The sequence below is a fragment of the Peromyscus maniculatus genome, chromosome 5, assembly GCF_049852395.1.
Source record: "Peromyscus maniculatus bairdii isolate BWxNUB_F1_BW_parent chromosome 5, HU_Pman_BW_mat_3.1, whole genome shotgun sequence".
Lineage (NCBI taxonomy): Eukaryota > Metazoa > Chordata > Mammalia > Rodentia > Cricetidae > Peromyscus > Peromyscus maniculatus.
This window is the reverse complement of record NC_134856.1, coordinates 19,384,651-19,403,208: the sequence shown is the minus strand read 5'-3', so window position 1 is coordinate 19,403,208 and position 18,558 is coordinate 19,384,651. Positions and strand designations below refer to the sequence as shown.

The 18,558-nt window shown below is 40.9% G+C and overlaps 2 protein-coding genes across 7 annotated transcripts in view; one reads left to right on the top strand and one right to left on the bottom strand.

Moving 5' to 3' along the window:
* The window catches only part of Abcc12 (ATP binding cassette subfamily C member 12), a 993,341-nt gene that overhangs the window by 448,139 nt on the left and 526,644 nt on the right, over window positions 1-18,558 (bottom strand). The window lies entirely within an intron of this gene.
* Phkb (phosphorylase kinase regulatory subunit beta) overlaps window positions 1-18,558 on the top strand; it is a 205,845-nt gene that overhangs the window by 175,068 nt on the left and 12,219 nt on the right. For all 6 annotated transcript variants that reach the window (XM_042277369.2, XM_042277370.2, XM_076571769.1 and 3 more), the window contains 2 exons: window positions 12,359-12,493; window positions 17,680-17,809. In XM_042277369.2, coding sequence (XP_042133303.1) covers window positions 12,359-12,493; window positions 17,680-17,809 — 265 coding nt within the window. The remainder of the gene's footprint in view (window positions 1-12,358; window positions 12,494-17,679; window positions 17,810-18,558) is intronic.

The following is an 18,558-nucleotide window of genomic DNA, read 5'->3' as shown; positions in this document are numbered from 1 at the left end:
GATAACAATTTGAAGTATGGTTGCCATTAAACTCAGGTTGATTTCACATGATCATGAAGCTATAAATTGAGAAAGTCCAAGGTTTTAAGGAAACATAAAAAAATGAAACTTTACACCTTTACTTATGAGACAAGAAATGCAGATGATTTGAAACTATTTCTAAGTCCCTTACATACTCCAAGAGATAGAGTAAGGTGGTCTGAAAAGTTGGAGTTCTTAGAGCAAGTTGTTCCCTCTTTGTAATATTGGAAATTACCTCTGGCAAAGGAGAGTTTCATCATGTTAACCACACGTAAATAAAACAAAACAAAACAAAACAAAAATGTAAAATACAAACCTTTTTACTTGCTGATAGATCCATACTGGCTTAATCAAACTAAGAAGAGCTTAAAATGATTTATCTGATCATACTTTCAAGGTCACTATTTTCACTTTGAAGCAGTAGTTTCCTGGAAACCATGCTTTGCCTTTTTCTTTTTGTACATCTAGGGTAGATGAAAATTACTGATTAGTGAATATGCACTAGGCCTGTGGGCCATTTAGTAAGTCCAGCAAGGGGAAAGATGACAGGCTATAAGTGAAGAGAGAGTTGCTGTTCATCTTCCCTAAGGAGCCCTTAGATCCGCTGTGGTCAGACCGTTCTTGCCATCTGTTCCACCTCTCTAGATAGCAACTTGTGTCACTTGGGAAGACTTGAACCTGAATCCTAGTTCTGCAGCCATGTCATGAGACTGTCTTGAACTTGTATGTTACCCTTCTTGTTCTCAGAGAGAGAGACATAGTGCCTACTGGAGCCCACCTTCTAAATCCCTGGGATAAATCATAAGATCCTTTTAAAACCTCCACTTTACAGACAAGCTATCAGAAATGAGTGAAATTAAGTAATTTGCCCATGGTCATAGAATCAGGATTGGAAACTGGTGTAGATGCCTCGGAGTCGCTGCTTTGGCTCCTCACTCTAGAAAAGGAATTTGAAGATAGTTTACAGCATCATAACTGTAATGTTTGATAAGTTGAGCTCCTTGTGACATTTGGAAAACAGGTTCCTCTGAGGAATTCCTTTGAAGCACTACAAATCTCAAGAATCCAAAGGCAAAACATCACCAACCATAAAACCCCTGACCACCTCCCCCTCAAACACATTGTGGACACAGACTTCTGGATCTAGCTTTAGAGAAGCCTTGTGATCTCGCTAGATACAGTCACCCTGGAAGTGGAGTCCTTTTCAACCTAGAATCCTCCCTTAGGGTCTGGTAGAATGACCCCCAAAGCATTTCTTACAGAAACTCAGAATCCCAACAGGATTATCTGCTTTTTTCTGGCATGGTCCAATCTCCCATTTCCTAATTGGATCTCATGAAACATGTCCATTCCTGAAGCCTTCCCCATGCCGTGCCCACAGTGATCATTCATGACAGTCATACAAAGGTTTTAGAATGTTTTTTCTGTAGCAGTTACTCAGTTTGTAGACCTTATGAGATGCCCCCTCTCAAGAGTAAAAGACTATGTTATGCAGAACAGAGTGCTCAGCCTCAAAGTAAATAAGAGTTTATTTTAAGCCAAAATATGAGTGAGTGTCTGTGGACCAGGAACATGGATTCAGGTTGCCCTGAATAGCACCATGAACAGAGAGAGGTATATTAGTTTTCTATAGAACAAAAGAAAGTTATAAATCAGCATATTTGCCAAATATAATGGTAGGGGCCACCAAGTAGACAGGTGACAACAAAGCTAGGAAAACTCTGCTGTGGGTTTCAAGTGACATCTGATAATACTCTTCACTTGTGGATTGGTAGAAGGTATTAGTTTGTCAAAAATGGAGGCTATTATAGACTACTGGCGTCCAGCCCCTAATAGTCTTTTTTTGCAGGGTCCAGGGGAGAATCTGTCAACCAGCTGAGAATCTATTCTTAAGGTTGGCAAATCAATCTGTGCACACAAAGCTCGTTAGTCCATTTTCTTTATTCCTCTACCAGTCTCTAGCTTTACAGTTATATAGCCAAGCAGTTGCAAACCTCCCCCTCCAGCCAGGTCACCAAGCCTGAATTCTGTAAGGTCATAAAGGCAGGTAAGAATTTTTCGTGGCAGTGACCATCAGGCTTTCTTTTACAATCTGAAAAGGGAGTGGTTAAAGGAGGAGGTCAACAGAGAGCTAATGATTGGTTAGTGCCACAGACTGGCCCATCGGAGGTACCACAACCGTAGGAGAATCAGGGCTTGGGTAGTCAGGAAGGCAAGGATTCAGCGACTGACAGACAGACAACACACTCAGAAGTGGTTTGAATCTGCTGCAATTTTACTTCTGTAAATCAGCAGTTTATATACAGAAAAGAAAACTATCAAGTCATACAAGGAACAAGAGCTTGGCAATAATTAAATTACATCATCTTTCAAAAACAGCAAGCACACAGTTACTAATCGGCGCTAGACATATCCCTTCACTCACAAGAACTTTATGACCCAAAGAGCAGTCTGTGTTTTTTAAACTTAGTACAATTCCTAGACTTGTGTAGGCTTCTTGCAGCTGTGTCCTTCATCTTTATCTCAGCCGCTCGCTAGTCTATTATGAACTTCTATTTTTCTGGTTCTCATAACCCATTTAGCCAATTTGGATGCTGCAGATCCTCCCTAAGTCTTCAGTTCTTTACCATATATCTCTTCTAATATACAACCTTTTTACCTGCTGGAATATGGACTCTTGTACTTTTACACCTGTAAGGGGAAGGGGTTCTGCTGTAGTCCTTAAGTTTTCCATGCTGAACTTCCTCAACAGAGGGGCCCACCATCTGCCTCCTATGAGATAATGTTTTCTGCCATAAATCACTTTAGTTGGGATTCCTAAATGATTCCTAGTGGGTGAGTGTTCATTCCCTAGAAGTGCCTAAACTATTACACTTTCTATTATCTAGCAGCTTGAGGCTTGAGGTCTTTAAGGAATAGTTCATTCTGCTATATCTAAATAAGGTCCATGTCCAGCTTCCCCTTTTCTCCATAGTTCACAACCCAAGCATTCATTAATTTTGGCTGTGTTTTATAGATTAATTAGGACATTATCAGAAAAGCAGTTATACAGAACCCATAGCCCAGGGAGCTCATGATCTGTGAAGCACGTCTCCTTCAAGAAGGAGGCATAACACAGGCACTCTGCCAGGGACCTCCAGGGAGCTTAGTCCTGTGGGACACGTATCTCCCGTCCGCTATTATTGACATAATTGTTCATGTCACACGGACGACACTGGAGTTGGTGTGGCAGGTTAGTATATTAAAAAGGGAATTTATGTGCTCAATCTACATTCCAAGGAGTGGTTAGGTAAGAAGTTAGGGGTCTATAAAGTTAGTAAGGCTGTAGGAAAGTAGGGTCCGAGCTAAATTGTGACAAGCTATTACTTAAGGTCCACCTGACCTAGGCAGTGTCTCTGTGTGGAATTTACCTTAAATCAGGAGACTAGCATGTGGTGGTCTGGACTGTTATTTCTGTTTGTCCTTGAAAGTGGCTAAGGGAGATATCTGATTCCAGTACTAAAAAGGGAGAAACAGATGAGCCTGAGGGAGGGGAGCCTTTCCTGAGGTTGTTCTCCAAATACCTTGAATGTATATATCCAAAGAGTGATCAGTCCACACTGTTAGCAATTCTTAGAGAAAAATCAATTGGGAAAACTATGAAGGCACACATGATTTTCATAACAGAAGACAGCTGATATATAACAACAAACACCACCCAAAGCCCCTTGGAATTGGCTTCCTCTGGAGGAATCCCTTGATCCCTTCAGGTAGTGGCTTTGCCATAACCAGCTGAGTTTTTATGATATATTCCTGCAGCCCTTAGCAAGAGGCCAAAGCTGGGTGTGGTGGCACTTGTGGAGGCAAAGGCAGGCAGATCTCTGTGAATTCAAGGCCAGCTAGAGCTACACAGTGAGACCCTGTCTCAGAACAAAAACAATAACAACAAGAATGGGTTCTAAAGAGGGTGAGAGGAACAGCCATGGACAATGAGTAGCTTTGGATCTGCAAAGTCTCACTATCCACATCAGGGAGTTCTGCAAGGTCTAACTGTCCTCTCAGGAAGTTCTGATCCATGGCCCTGCCGGACTCTTCAGGATGGGTGACATTTTCCTGCCTAGGACTCCAGTTTACGTATGTTTGTCTGCTAGAGTTTTCACACAGGTGACATTTTTCTCTCTGGGATTCCAGTTTACATGTTTGTCTCTTTACATATTCTTCTATTTACCTCATACTTAGTAAGTTTTTACTAAGATCTCTACTCCTTAAGATGATACCCCGCTGCCCCCACCCCCAGCACACCTTGAGTGGTTGCCTACTGGCAGGAGCAAACACATATTCCATATGTTTCGATATGAAAGGTTATCTTGAATCAGTCCCTGGAACATTTTTAATTGGCTAAAAATTGGTGAACAAATTATTTGCACAGTGTTTGAAGGCCAAATTGTTTGTGAATTGTTGAACTTGTAGCTGCTTCTAAGATATTCATTACTGTAATGTTTTTTTTAAGTTGGGAAATTAAAAGAAAGTAGTTTTGATTTTTTTTTTATTCTTTAGGTGATGACAGCATCTCAGGTGGGCGTTCTTGTCTGAATTTTTTCAATTATTATTTTGTTTTAGTGTTAGTTATAATTAGACATTAACTGGTCAGATTTTTATATCATATTCTTCATTAAATGCCGGCATTCACTAGGCTGGACTGAATGCACATGCTTTAATAGTGTTACTTCTTATCCTCAATTCCCACATGCTGCCTACACTTTTATCTGTGCTTCAACCTTGCTGAGTCTTTTTCAAGGTTTCTTGATTTGCATCACACATTGCCCCAGCTGCTCTTTAAACCAGGAGCCCAGTGTTTTCTCCTCTCTCCAAGGCTAATCCTGCCAGTGCGGTGTCTTCAACTTTACTGTGAGCAGAATCAGCCTGCTCACAGGAATGCTACCCCAACCTTATAATGATTTGATTTGCTGTCTCATTATTGATTTGTGTGCCAGCTTTCATGTTGAAATAGATCAAGTTCCTGACAGGCCATTACTGTAAAGACCTGCAATCAACTGCTTTCCACTGTAGGCCTGTCAGTCAGGCTTTAATAGGAGAAACCCCTGGGGATGTGTGCTATCAGGCCTTTCTCAGCTCTACCTTTCATGTTGCCTTGGCATTCTGTAAGCAACTATGACCCAGATGAATCCAGTCTGATGCCCAAGACGGCCTCTGTAGATCACATATCTGGTGCTCAGAGAAGGCCACTAGTGTCAAAGATACAGACTTCAGCATTGCTGGGGCAATACAGAAGAGAGTTGGTGACTACAGCCCCAAGTTCATTAGCTTCATTTTGATACCTTTGTCTTGAAGGACATTTGATGGGGGATGAGAAAGTGGGGTGACAGCTGTCCCACCTCTATTCTGTCGATGAGGTTTGGGACAAGGGGGTGAGTCATGGTGTTCCAGTTCTGTAACTGGAGGCTCAGTTGCTTCATCAAACTGTCACACTTCCTGTGTTAGTGTCAATCAAGCCAAAAGTCCTCCCTTGCAACTTCCCCACTTCCTGTCCCTTGGCGTCTTAGACATCTTGGGCTGCCATAGTAAAATCTCACAGGTAAGGTGACTCAAATAGTCAAATTTTATTTTCTCTGGAGTTCGAGGTCCTGATATTAGCTGGTTTGGCTCTGGTGAAGAGACTCCCTGTGGACGGCTGCTCTCTACTGATGTTGCTTTGATCTCAACTAACCCTAGTACTTTCCAAAGGCCCTGGCTCCACATATGCTCCCACTGGGACCAGGGCTTCAAGACAGGGATTTGGAAGGGGAAATGTTACAGCTTAGTGAATAGCATGGTTTAGGAAGCTGATTATGTGGACAGTCATTTTTTACATTGTTGAACCACAGATATCAGTCTTTATTCTCTTGAGATAATATGCAAATAATTGCTAAAATTGTTCCTTGCCCAGGATCAGGACTATTACTTGTGGCTTGTGTTATCAGAAAGCTCCGGCTGTAAATTTTGAGCAGTGTCAGTTACCTACACTTTTTTCACTCTCATTCCTTGATGAAGGAAGCCATGCTATTAAATAAAATATTGACACATAAAATGGTGTTCTTACCTCACTCACCACAGGAGCATTTTCAGAGGGTAAACCTGTTATCAGGACAGTTCTGGAGTATTCCTCCAGTGGTCCTGAGGGAAGACATTGTCATCCTCTAGCCAACTGTGAAATGTCTGAAGGTTGATTCAGTCATGTGTGTCTGCCACTTTCTCATTTACTTATTGGCAAATTGAACGTGTCTCTGGTTCTTCAAATAGCAGTCCAAGGATAACCATCATTCTCTTGACCTCCCACATTTCTTCCTTTCTTTCCCCCATTTTGCGAGTTAAATGCTTTTATTACTGGAATTGCCACATCGTTTGTGACCTTGGCAATGGGAATGAAGGCCAGAAGTAGAGTCACCTGTGGACTTTTTAACTATTACTAGTCCTGGATAAAAATGTCTCTTGATTTTCTCCTTGGTTATTCCTTTCCTATTGGCATTTGATTGTTATGATGACAATGGATCACAATCTCTTGATCTTCACAGTATCACTGCTGGGTAATTTGCTTCCCTTGAGTCTCTGACACCTTCTGTAGTGCTTTATATGCAACGTTTTCTATTTTTATTTTAGTCTTTCCAAAGTTTTAACGATATAAGGAAATTAGCTTTTACTAACATTTTTGTGATTCTTTAGACTTTCAGAAGACCTTTTTAAATACATGTGGCCTTATTTATTCTGCAGCGTAGTAAGTTATTTGAGAAATAGTAATATCCCATTTGGAAAGTAGCTCAACAGTGGGGTACAGTTGGTATGTGATAGATTTTGGTTATTGTTTTAGTTTTCATTATGTAACTGGAGTTTTTAATTGGGGCTGGCTTATAGTTCAGAGGTCTAGTCTGTTATCATCATGGTGGGAACCATTGGCAGCATGCAAGCAGACACAGTGCTGGAGAAGGAGCTGAGAGTCTTGCATTTTGATTCACAGGCAACAGGAAGTGAACTGAGACACTTGTCCTCCAACAGTGCCACAACTAACACAGCAAGGACACTCCTCCTAATTGTGCCACTCTCTATGAGTTTATGGGGGCTAATTACATTCAAACTACCACATTCTACTCCCTGGCCTTCATAGGCTTGAAACAGTATCATAATGCAAAATGCATTTAGTCCAATTTCAAAAGTCTCCATAGTCTCTCACAGTCACAACAACATTTAAAAGTCCAAAATTCCCAGTTTCTTCTGAGATTCATGCAATCTCTTAACTGTAATGCACTATAAAATAAAAATAAAAAAACAGATAATGTACTTTCAACATATAATGGCACAGTATATACATTACCATTCCAAAACATAGGGAAGGGAGCACAGTGAGAAAATACTGAACCAAAACGGGACTGAAAGCCATCTGGACAAACTCCAAACTCTGCATTTCTGTCTGATGTCAAACACTCTTCAGATCTCCAACTCCTTTCGGCTTTGTTGACTGAAACACACTTCTTTCTCTTGGGCTGGTTCCACTCCTTGCTAGCAGCTTTCCTCAGCAGGTATCTCACAGCTCTGGCATCTCCAACATCTTGAGCTCTCCAAGACAATCCAGACTTCAACTTCATAACTTCACACAATGGCCTCTCTAGGCCTCCATTCAGGGACACCCCTGACACATGCTTGGCCTCAGCAGCTTTCCTTAGTCAAGGAGGAATATTCCACAGCCTCTTTCTTCTATCCTAAAAACCAGAACCATGTGGCCAAAGCTACCAAGTTCTGCTGCTTGCTGGGGCTAGAACATGGCCCCTTCATTTAATTATATCTTCATAAGCTTTCTGTTTTTCTTGGTTACTTTCACTGCCTAAGCTTGGCTGTCCTGGAAATTACTCTGTAGACTAGACTGGCCTCAAACTCAGAGATACTCCTGCCTCTGCCTTCTGAGTGCTGGGATTAAAGGTGTGCACTGCCACACCCTTCTCTAAGCTTGTCTTTAATTTCTTTCCATAAATTGGAAACTTAGCTGGGTGAGCTCTTGCCATGAGGTCAGCACTCCCTTTATTCCATTTATTAATCTGTTTATCTCCTTGAACACAAGACTTAGTTCCATTTCACTTCCTGGTTCTCCTTTTCTCCTCAAATTGTACATTTTGTACTTTTCCTTACTTAGCTTGCTCCTTTTCATTATAAATCTGTATAAGAGTGACCAGTAATAACCATACAATTGAGTCAATACTAAGCTGTTTTGAGATTTCCTTTGCCAATGGAATTCATGCAAAACTCTTCAATTTAGCCTCAGGCAAATTTTTCAGACAAGGGCAAAAAGTAGCCACATTTTTAAACCAAAATTTCACTAGGCTGATCTCTAGGCCACATCCTGACATTCTTCCCTGAAACCCCTTGAGCCAGGCCCTCAGAGTTCAAATCACCCTCAGCACCACTGTCTTCCATGCTTCTACTAGGATGGCCCATTAAAGCCCTATTCAAAGCATTCAACTCCTTTTCTAATCCACAATCCCATAGTCTATATTCCTCCAAACAAAAACATGGTCCAGCCTGTCACAGCAATACCCCATTCCCTGGTACCAACTTCTGTCTTAAGAAGCTGTGAAGAGACACCATGACCATGTCAACTCTTATATAGGAAAACATTTAATTGGAGCTGGCTTACATTTTCAGAGGTTTAGTCCATTATCATCATGGCTGGAAGCATGGCAGCATGCAGGCACACATTCCAGTAGAGAGATAGCTGAGAGTCCTACATCTTGATTCACAGGCAACAGGAAGTGAACTGAGATATACGTCTTCCAACAATACCACGTCTACTCCAGCAAGACCACACCTCTTAATAGTGCCATTCCCTGTGAGCATTGGGAGCTAATTATATTCAGACTACCATAGCTCTTGACCAGGTTTATAGTAGCAGATATGACTTTCCTCAGGTGAAGCAGGCCTCATATGCAATCCAAAAGTGCTTTGCTACCCATTTCCTCAGTAGTCATGCCACAATGCACCAGTGGACACATCTTACCTGGCAGGTTGGTGTTGTAGCCACAGAATCCACAGCTGTGTGGGATTACTGATGCCCTTTCTTCCCCAGGAGCCTCTATAATACCTCAGGCATCATGAATGCCAGTCAGCAAAGCAGAGACTTGGAGCTCAGTCCCAGCGTGATTCCTCTGTGTCCTGCAACTGAAGTGTGGATCATCTTCAGCAATTGGGTCCTACCATCTAGCTCTGGTGGGCAGCCAGGAGCAGGGACAATAGCCTGTGTTATTTTGGAAGCCTCTGGGGAATTCTGACCAAGAACTCATAGGGCATAAAACCACACCCAACACTGGGGTTTTCATTCAGTATCCATCCATGCAGGATGCTTCTGTTCAAATTTTTTAAACTATATTTTTTAATCAACTTACTCTAAAATAAAAAGTTCACATAGGGCATTTTCATAATGCTTAGTTTTGGTTAATCTTTCCCTTCAGCCTCTCCTTTTCCGTTTCCATACCCTGTCCTTGTTTAAGCCTCTCCATCCCCCAACTACTTTCATATTCTGTGTGTTCTTCTATGTCTCCCTCCCTTAAGTCCCCTCTCTGTTGACCCATTTTTAGCTTCCTGACCTCTAAAGACACTACAAACATACTAGTCTTGGAGTTCAAATGTAGGCTCTGCAAATGAGAGCAATCATGTTGCATTTGTTGATCTGGGCCTGGGGATACTTCACTTGGTATATTTCCCAGTAATATTCATTTTCCTTGGAATTTCAGAATTTTATTTTTCTTTTCACCTGAATAAGTGTGCCACTTACACATGAGAGGGTGGCAGTCATCATATCTGCCATACTGTTATATTCTGTTGTCTTCCTAGCAAGTTCCCAAATGTTTTGACATTCATTCCTGAGTATCTTAGAGAGTAGATATAATCCTTTTTAAAAGGGTCTGTAATCCATCCAAGCACATGGGAAAATGAGATAGAATTACCACAAGTTCAGTACCAGCTTTGTCTGTCCCAAACACAAATAAATAAAAAGGAGGGGCATTCTGTTTCTGTTGTTGTTGTTGGTTGGTAGTTTGTTTTTTGTTTTGGTTTGATTCATGGTCTTACCATATAGCCCAGACTTGCCTCAAAGTCAGGATCCTCCTGCCTCCACCTCCTAAGACAAGAAGTACTGTGTGTACCACTGTTCAACTAGCATGATTTCTTAATCACGGTGCTGTTATCATACACCCAATTGCTAGTCCCCAAAGACATCATACCTCTTCTTTAAAGCAAGGCCACACTTGGCATTTGTAGTACATCTCTGCAGTCACATGGTCTAGAAGAGTACCTTCCATTCTGTGTTTCTTTTTATTCCATTCTTTCTAAGAGACCAGAGTACAGATTTTCCACTGCATGACTCAGTAATGGGCCATTACTCTAGGATACTACAAATATAAAATTTAGCATTAAATGAGAGGGAAATAAAGTAGAATTATAAGTAACTTTAAGTTAAACCTATGTAGACTATAAAAAAGAAAAGCTTCAGTCCCTTGAGAGGTTTTATTGTTGTTGTTTTGTTTTGTTTTTGAACTGAAGTGTTTATAACAATTAATTTCATAAGGAATTTTAACATCAAGGCATCCAAAATGACTGTGTTCTTGTGGCTGTTATCTTTGTATAACATTTTGGCAAATATAGTCTCTAATACAGGAGGTGAACAAGTCAAGAAATTCTACTTTTTACCAGAGAGATAAGCTTTGTTCAGTTTCCAGCTAATTTAAAGAAATACCCAGAGGTTTAGGGAAGATGAAGGAAGATGGGGGAAAGAGCTGGAGGTGGGAGGCTGCTGTGAACTTCTGTCTCCTGGGTGTGGCCTGGCCATCACACCCACAATGTCAGTGCAGCTGTGCACGAGCCCTGGACAAGATCGAGCCACCAGAATCTGGTTACCCGTCAACACAGCAACAGACAGCACTCACTGGGTTCACTAGGTTGCCAGGGAAAAACTGGAATGGACATGAGTGGGGATGGGAATGTGTTAAAGATGCCTGGGGGGCAGTTGGCGTGGATACAATCAAATCCTCCAATGATTTTTAATACATTGTTAACATCCTGTCCTTGTGTTAGTGGGTTTTCCCTTACTGAAAGAGCGTATTTGAGAGAATCTACTTACAAAGACAAAAATTGTTTGGGCTCACAGTGTTGGAGGTTTCTGTCCATGGTCAGTTGTCTCCATTGCTGTTGGGCGTGGGGCAAACAGCACAACACAGCAGCAGCGCCTGGCAGAGAAAAATCCTGCACTCGAGAGACAGTAAACAGAAAGGACCTCGTGACCAGAACACCCACCCCAAGACCCTGCTCTTAAAGTTTCTACCACTTCTCAGTAGTACTGAGCGCATCAGTTGTGTGTGTGTGGTGATGGGGAACAGGGGGTCAGATCCAGATGAGCAGCACTGTGTTTCTCTCAAGCCAAGCGTTTTGTGGAATGTACTCAAATTCCTGAATCCAGAAAGAACAATGGGAGAGAGGAGAACTGAAATTATCTTCGTTTCAGACCAAAGAGATTGAAAGTCACAGACCGGAGACTCGAACTGGCCTGTGGCCTGGCCCAGCACACAGGGACCTGTGCCTTGTGGGCTCCACCTCTGGCTCACCTGGGGGGGTTAAGGTTTTTCTCCCATCATTTGCACTGAGACCTTAAAGTCTTCCCACAAAGGAGCGTCACCATTGTTTTGCAAACCAGCTTTGGCAGAAAGAAGGACTGAATCCTTTGACTGTATCCTCTAGTTTTCACCTCTGTGCACATAGTAGACAGGTGGTTTGTTCTTCCAGGGAACAGAGAGAGACAGTCTTCTGTCTAGGGGCAGTGACTCCTCTAACATACTACTATGGTTAGGTTGCAGTTCACTGCTCCTTCTATTCTAAACACGGGCGCTTCTCTGTTCCCCCCAACTCCAAGTCAATGACTTCTGAGGTTTAAAAAAAATGGTATTTTTAGAAATCATCATTATTTGTGTGGTTCCCAGGAAGAGAACTCTTATATGATAGCATATCTCAGCCCTTTCTTAAGATGAATTCTTTATCTGCCATTTGTTCTTGGCATGTGTCTTGTGGCAGCCATTTGCATACATAAACTATTATACGGCAACAGTGAGCCTGACCTTAGCTTTCCCCGTGTCTTACAACTAATTACATGTTCAGAAGCATCCTTAGGATTCTGATCAGGGACACTCTGGATGGAAGAAATATCAGTGATCCAGGAACTTTAAATGACTTTTGCTTCCTTCCGCTCTGGATGTGTCAGTGCTGTGAAGGGTGCTGTCGAGAGCAGCAATAGGTGATCTCATGTGAAGAGTCCTTTGTCCTTGTTCAGGTGGATCATCCATGCCATGGAGTATGAGCTGCAGATCCGTGGTGGCCACAAGCCGGCTGTGGACTTGTATCAGCTCTCACCCAGTGAAGTTAAACAGCTACTGCTGGACATCCTCCAGCCTCAGCAGAGTGGACGGTGAGTAGAGGCTTCTGTCACCCAGAGACACTCAGACACAGACTGCATTTTTAGCTGACATGGATGAGAAATTAGTGCAACATTAATAAGAAAATTTGGAGGTATGGCGTGGTGGCGTGCACCGATAACTCCAGCTCTTACGGTAGTGAGACAAAAGGATTGTCTGGCTTTGTAGTGAGTACCAGGCCAGCTGGACCAGGAGGAGGCTCAGCCAAACATGAGGCCACCTTCCCAGCCAGACAGCACAGACACAGATGTATCGAAATGTCTGGATTTAGGATTCTGTGTTGATTTGCACTTTATATTTTTTCCAGGTATAGTTTATACCACTTTCCCATTTTTGATTATTCTGTGCAATATATAACATTTTATACAACTTGAATTAATTTTCTTTTCTGAGCTTTGTAGTACGTGGCATTTTCTCCTAACACTTCAGCAGAAGAGATTGGGTTTAGTAACATTATGTAGACATGCTATCTGATTTTGTCTCCCTACATAGACTATGAGCATCAAAGATTAAACCCTTTCATATATTTAACTTAGAAGAGAATAAGAACAAAACAAATATTTGTGAATTGCCTTGAATTTAAGTTGTTTTTTAAAATTCCAGAATGAGCAGTAGTGTAATTATTTAGGCAAGTACTTATTTAGTGTACTTGTGTCCAGCTTCCCCAAGATGATGAAGTTATATGCCTAGAAGATTCTAACTGGACTATCTACAGTAGAGGTTGTCTATTAAAGTGTGTCTGTGTGTCTGTGTATTTGTTTATTACATACATATATGTATATATGTGATTACAGATATATGCCTTGCTGGCTTCTATAACAATATATTTGAACAAACAAGTGAGTTTCCTTGTCATAGACCAGCTAACATTATAGAATGTCAGTTGTGAGTGTAACAGCATCTCAGTGACATCCCAAGAGCTGTTTTCTGAGCTTCGTGTGGAAAAAACGAGAGAAGAACTGACAGACATGGAAGAACAGCTTTCTCCCATGGTTTTAAAGCATGTCAAGTAGCTTCTGTAACTAAAACAATGTGGTACTAGTGCATAAACAGATAGGCCCACTGGAGAGGAAAGAGGGTCCAGAGATGAACCTTCAATAAATACACATTACGAATGCTCCGTGGTAACGTTGCCATCATCAGTCACTGGATCAAGATTGGACTTTTAAAATAAATACTTTCTGCAACTAGATTGCTATTTGCAAAAAAAGTAAAATCAGATACTTGTTGTGACTCGCCACAACCAGTTCTAAATAACATGTTTGCATGTAAAACATAGGTCAGAGAAGACGACATTGGTGAATTTCTATTTAACCTTGGAGTGGGGAATGCCTTAAGTATGAGTTAACCTGAGGGTAGGATAAGAAACAACTAATAAAGCTTATCAAAATTTAAATAACATTTTCATGGCAAAGATAATATCAAAAGAAAACCAAAAAACTTGACCCAAACATGCTCTGAAGAGTTAATATCTAAAAATTCTCAATAACTGACAGGTAACCAGCCCAACCATGACAAAAATGGAGGGAACAGGAACAATATGTGCATTTCATTAAAATTGGCCTTTGACTATTTTAAAAGATGCTCATATTAATATATAATTAGAGCTATGTCTGGCGCATGCCAAGAGACTTCTTACCTGTCCCAGGGCCTAAGTTAGAACATGTAGTGAGCATTTGCCAAGGCTGTGGGGGGAAAGAACTGCTTATGTAACTGGAGCTACAGCCCTTCCTGGTGGAATTTGACATCTAAGAACTCTTTCCTTCAACCCAGGTCCTTTTAGTAATCTACTTTGAAGATGTTTCCAACAACATAAAAATGTATGTGCATAAGATCATTGAATAAATCATTGCTTATAATTGAAAATTTTAGTATTTCTATAACCTAAATGTCCATACACAAGAAATGATTGGGACAAAATATGGTGTGCCATACATCAGAGTGCTGTGCACCCTTGAAGAATGCAATTCTAAGATATATTGTAAAATGAAACAGCAAAGTGTAAAAGAATGTCAGTTGTTATTTTTAAAAAATGTATGTGTTCCTTTGTGTAGAAGAAGTTCAGGAAGAATAAGTCAGAAACTGAGGTGATTAGTGCTGTCAGGGAGGATGAGAGCAGGTGGGACATGGTGAAGAACATGGTGAAGAACAGCAGGACCGTTGAGCATCATGTAAGCCTTCCCCCAGCTGACCTCTGCCTGGAACACTTCCTCCTAAGGGTAGGGGTGTTGCATGCACCCAGAATTAAGTACTGTATTAAGTCAGTCCGTGTGTGGAGGAGCCCAGAGTAGAGTGGAAACCACCAAATGGACCAGCTCACACAAATGAGGACTGCTACCCTGAGAAGAGTGGCAAAGCCAAAGGCCTGAAAGCTTTACTGTGCTGGACACCAAATAAGCAAAACCACACCTAAGTGCTGCCACCAGTTAAAGCATGCTTCTCACCAACGCTTATTCACTAGCGATATGAATGAGGAAGTGTGTTATGACTGAAAAGGAGATGCCTCACTGTTAGTGGCCATTCTTATAAAGGGGGGAAAAGTAGGTTGATTGGATTGATGAACCAATGTGAAGTCATAATTTTACACCAGACAGAAATGAACATGGATCTGTGTTTGTGTGTATACATCCATGTGTTTCTAGTTCTGTCTACTGAGATGCCCCAGGAGCAGTGAAACTACCATAGTAATGAGCAAGCCTGAAACAGCTGCATTCTATGCACCATAAAGAAAAGAATCAGCCCTTCTCGGAGAAATGGTTGGTTTCAGAGGGAGGCAGAAAAAAATGCAAGGTGTGCCAGAAAGCAAAAAACATCTCAAAATTTGACAGAGATGTGCAGGTAGACACTGGAGAAACTGGAAGAGGCTCCTGGGACCCAAACTGAGATGAGGTTTTGTTTTTTCCAAATGTGTACCTGCTCATTTGTGTAGAAGAAATACACAAATAATAGTAATAGATTATAAAGCTGATAGAGATCAGTGAATGGGAGAGAAGGGACTCTCCCTTAAGGCAGAATCTAATTAATAAGAATAGATAAACTGATGAGAACAGAAAATGATCACTGAGAAAATACAGCAGTAGCTGCAGGCAAGAGCCATTGTTGGAAGTAATGTGGAGTGAAAACTTGCACAGTATCTGAGTATTTCTATTCAACATACCATAGCAAACGAAAAAGTAATGTTATTAACAGTCAGACTCCCTTAACCAAATGATAAAGATTAGCATCACTGGTGATAAGACTTCACTTCCCTGTACCCTCATATGAGGTTTCGAAACTGACCCCAATCTCTTCTGGATATTCTTGCCCAAAATGCATTATTTTATAAGAAACCACCATAGAACCCAAACAGAGGAAAATCCTATGGAACAGCAGATATTACTAAGGTATGAAAGCTTAAAAAATAAATACATAAGTGAAGAACTACCACAGATTCAAGGAGCCCCCAGGACATAGAAACTAAATGACACATGCCATCCTGAAGTAGAGCCTGACTTGGTAGAATGTCAATAAGGCTCACAGATAAATTTATGATATTGTATGGCTTTTGATTTCTTGGTGCCAATAATTAAGCTATGATTATATAAGACAATAAGAGTGGGAGAGGGCTTGAGTAAAGCGGCATAAGAAAGGTGCATTATTTTTGTGACTTGTGGAAGTACAAAGTTTTTCAAAATGAAATAAGAGTTTTAATGTAGAGCTGGAGAAATGATTCAGCAGTTTAGAGCACTGGCGCTCTTACAGATGCCCCAACTTCACTTCCCAGCACCCATATGGTGACTAACAACCACCTGTAACTCCAGTTTCAGGGAATTCAGTGCCCCCTTCTAGCTTCCATAGGCACCAGGCCTACATATAATATACAAGCATACATACAGGCAAAACACCTATACAGATTTATTATTATTATTATTATTATTATTATTATTATTATTATTATTATAATGTTTTCTAAAATAATTTCCCAGCTCCATTTCGAGTATTCTCATATTCTTTTTATGTTCTAAGCAAATACTTCTTTTTATACTATTAGCCATAACTTCATAAAGCTCTGAAATATATTTTTGTTGTTGTCGCCATATGTAAGGAATATGGTTAAAAACCAAATGCAGAGAGTATTCAGTTACCAAAGAAAAACATCACCAAGGTATCACTTGGTCCTTGACCTTCTTGTTGCCTTTTAGCGAAACACGGAAAGCGGTAGTGTGATCTACTGTTGGAGACCTCGGCCGTCCAGAGAAGATTCCTCTTAATCACTGAACTGATCAAATTGCACTGGTCCTCTGCCACAACACCAAGTACTTCAGTTGTTCACTCTGTCCTGCACAACCGCTTTTGTACTTAGAAATATTGTCAGTTTGTTGATCCTGACACACCTTCATATGATAATTGTGCATTTCAGTCTGTCTTTCTTAAGTACCAAGTGTAAACAGACACACACACAGGCACACAGACACAGACAGACAGACAGAACACACACACACACACAAAATTCTCAGCTTTTGCAAAATTATACTGTGTGTTCTTTAAAAATAAAGGAGGTTCTGTGCCTTTGACAATTGTGAATGGTATGTTAGGTTAATATCTAGAAGGTAAGTTTAATATAGTTCTGGTCATAACTCTGATGTGTAAGATTATCTGGTTGATATTTTAAGATTTTATGTCTAGTTTTTTGGACTGAGTCTTCAGTCTTATTTAAATTGGCAGCTTTCATAAGATTTAAAATAAGATAATTTCACTTTGTATGTGCACATACATACATATATATGTAGATATGCAGTACTTTTCTGAACATTTGCTTGTTCATTTCTTACCAAATATTTATTGAGCCTATCTGGGAAGGATCTATAGGATCAAGCTATATGGTTTCCATGCTTTTCTGGTGCTTGCATTTTATTAATGTGAGAACAGTATAAAATAACTGTGAAATTGGTTGTGTCCATTTCTGATATGGGAAAGTCATCTGATGATGTAGTAAGCAACTCATAGCTTGCTGGAGAGCATCATTCTGCCTGCTAATGCCTTGAATTGTGACATTTCCCTCCATTCACTCCTCCCCTGAACGTGGCAGATAGGCACCACTGAAGCTTTTGCTCTTGCTCACTCTGTTGGCACACGTAACCCTGTTCTCTCCAAGAACAAACCTGATTTCCAATGCTGAGACTTTTCCTTTGTTCCACAGATGTTGGCTGGACAGGCGTCAGATCGATGGGTCATTGAATAGAACTCCCCCTGGGTTCTATGACCGAGTGTGGCAGATCCTGGAGCGCACGCCCAATGGTATAGTTGTAGCTGGGAAGCATTTGCCACAGGTAAAGTGCACTTAATTCAGGAGAAAGGGCCAACAGGAGGAAAGGGATTCTCTCCTGTCTGCACTGCAACAACTTTTCTTCTTTGCAGTGTTCTAAGAATGTTCAAAGTAGAGGTGCTCAAGACAGGATAAAATGCCAGAAAATAGGTTGTCATTTGCATTAGAATTGTTTTTTATCCAGTCCATGTTTCTTTTATTTCCCAGTTTTGGTGTCTATGTATACAGAAAAAGCTTTACCAAATGTGTAATTGCTGAGCTGTATCTGTGTCCTTGTATTGGAGTATTTTGGATGCTTCTAGAACCTTCTCCTTATAGATAACACATGATAAAACCTCTTATTGAGCAAGCTGTCTTTTCTCTGTTCAGTTACTTGTAAATTTAGGGCTTCTTATGGATATTGGTTTGCTTTCTATTGCTGTGATAAACACCATGACCAAAACAACTTGTGGAGGGGGGGGGGTACTTATCTCATCTTCAGGTTATAGTCCACCATGAAGGGAAGCCAGGGCCAGAGCTCAAGACAGGAATTGGAACAGAAACAGGAATGCTGCTCACTTGCTCCCCGTGGCTTGCTCAGCCTGCTTTCTTTTCTTTTCTTTTTTCTTTTTCTTTTTATTTATTCTTGGTGTCTTTCACATCATGCATTTCAGTCCCATTCATTTCTCGTCCCTGTATATCTACCCTCTGCCCTTGCAGCTTCCCCCCCCCCCACAAATAAAATTTAAGAGAAACAAGAAAAAAAAAAGAAAT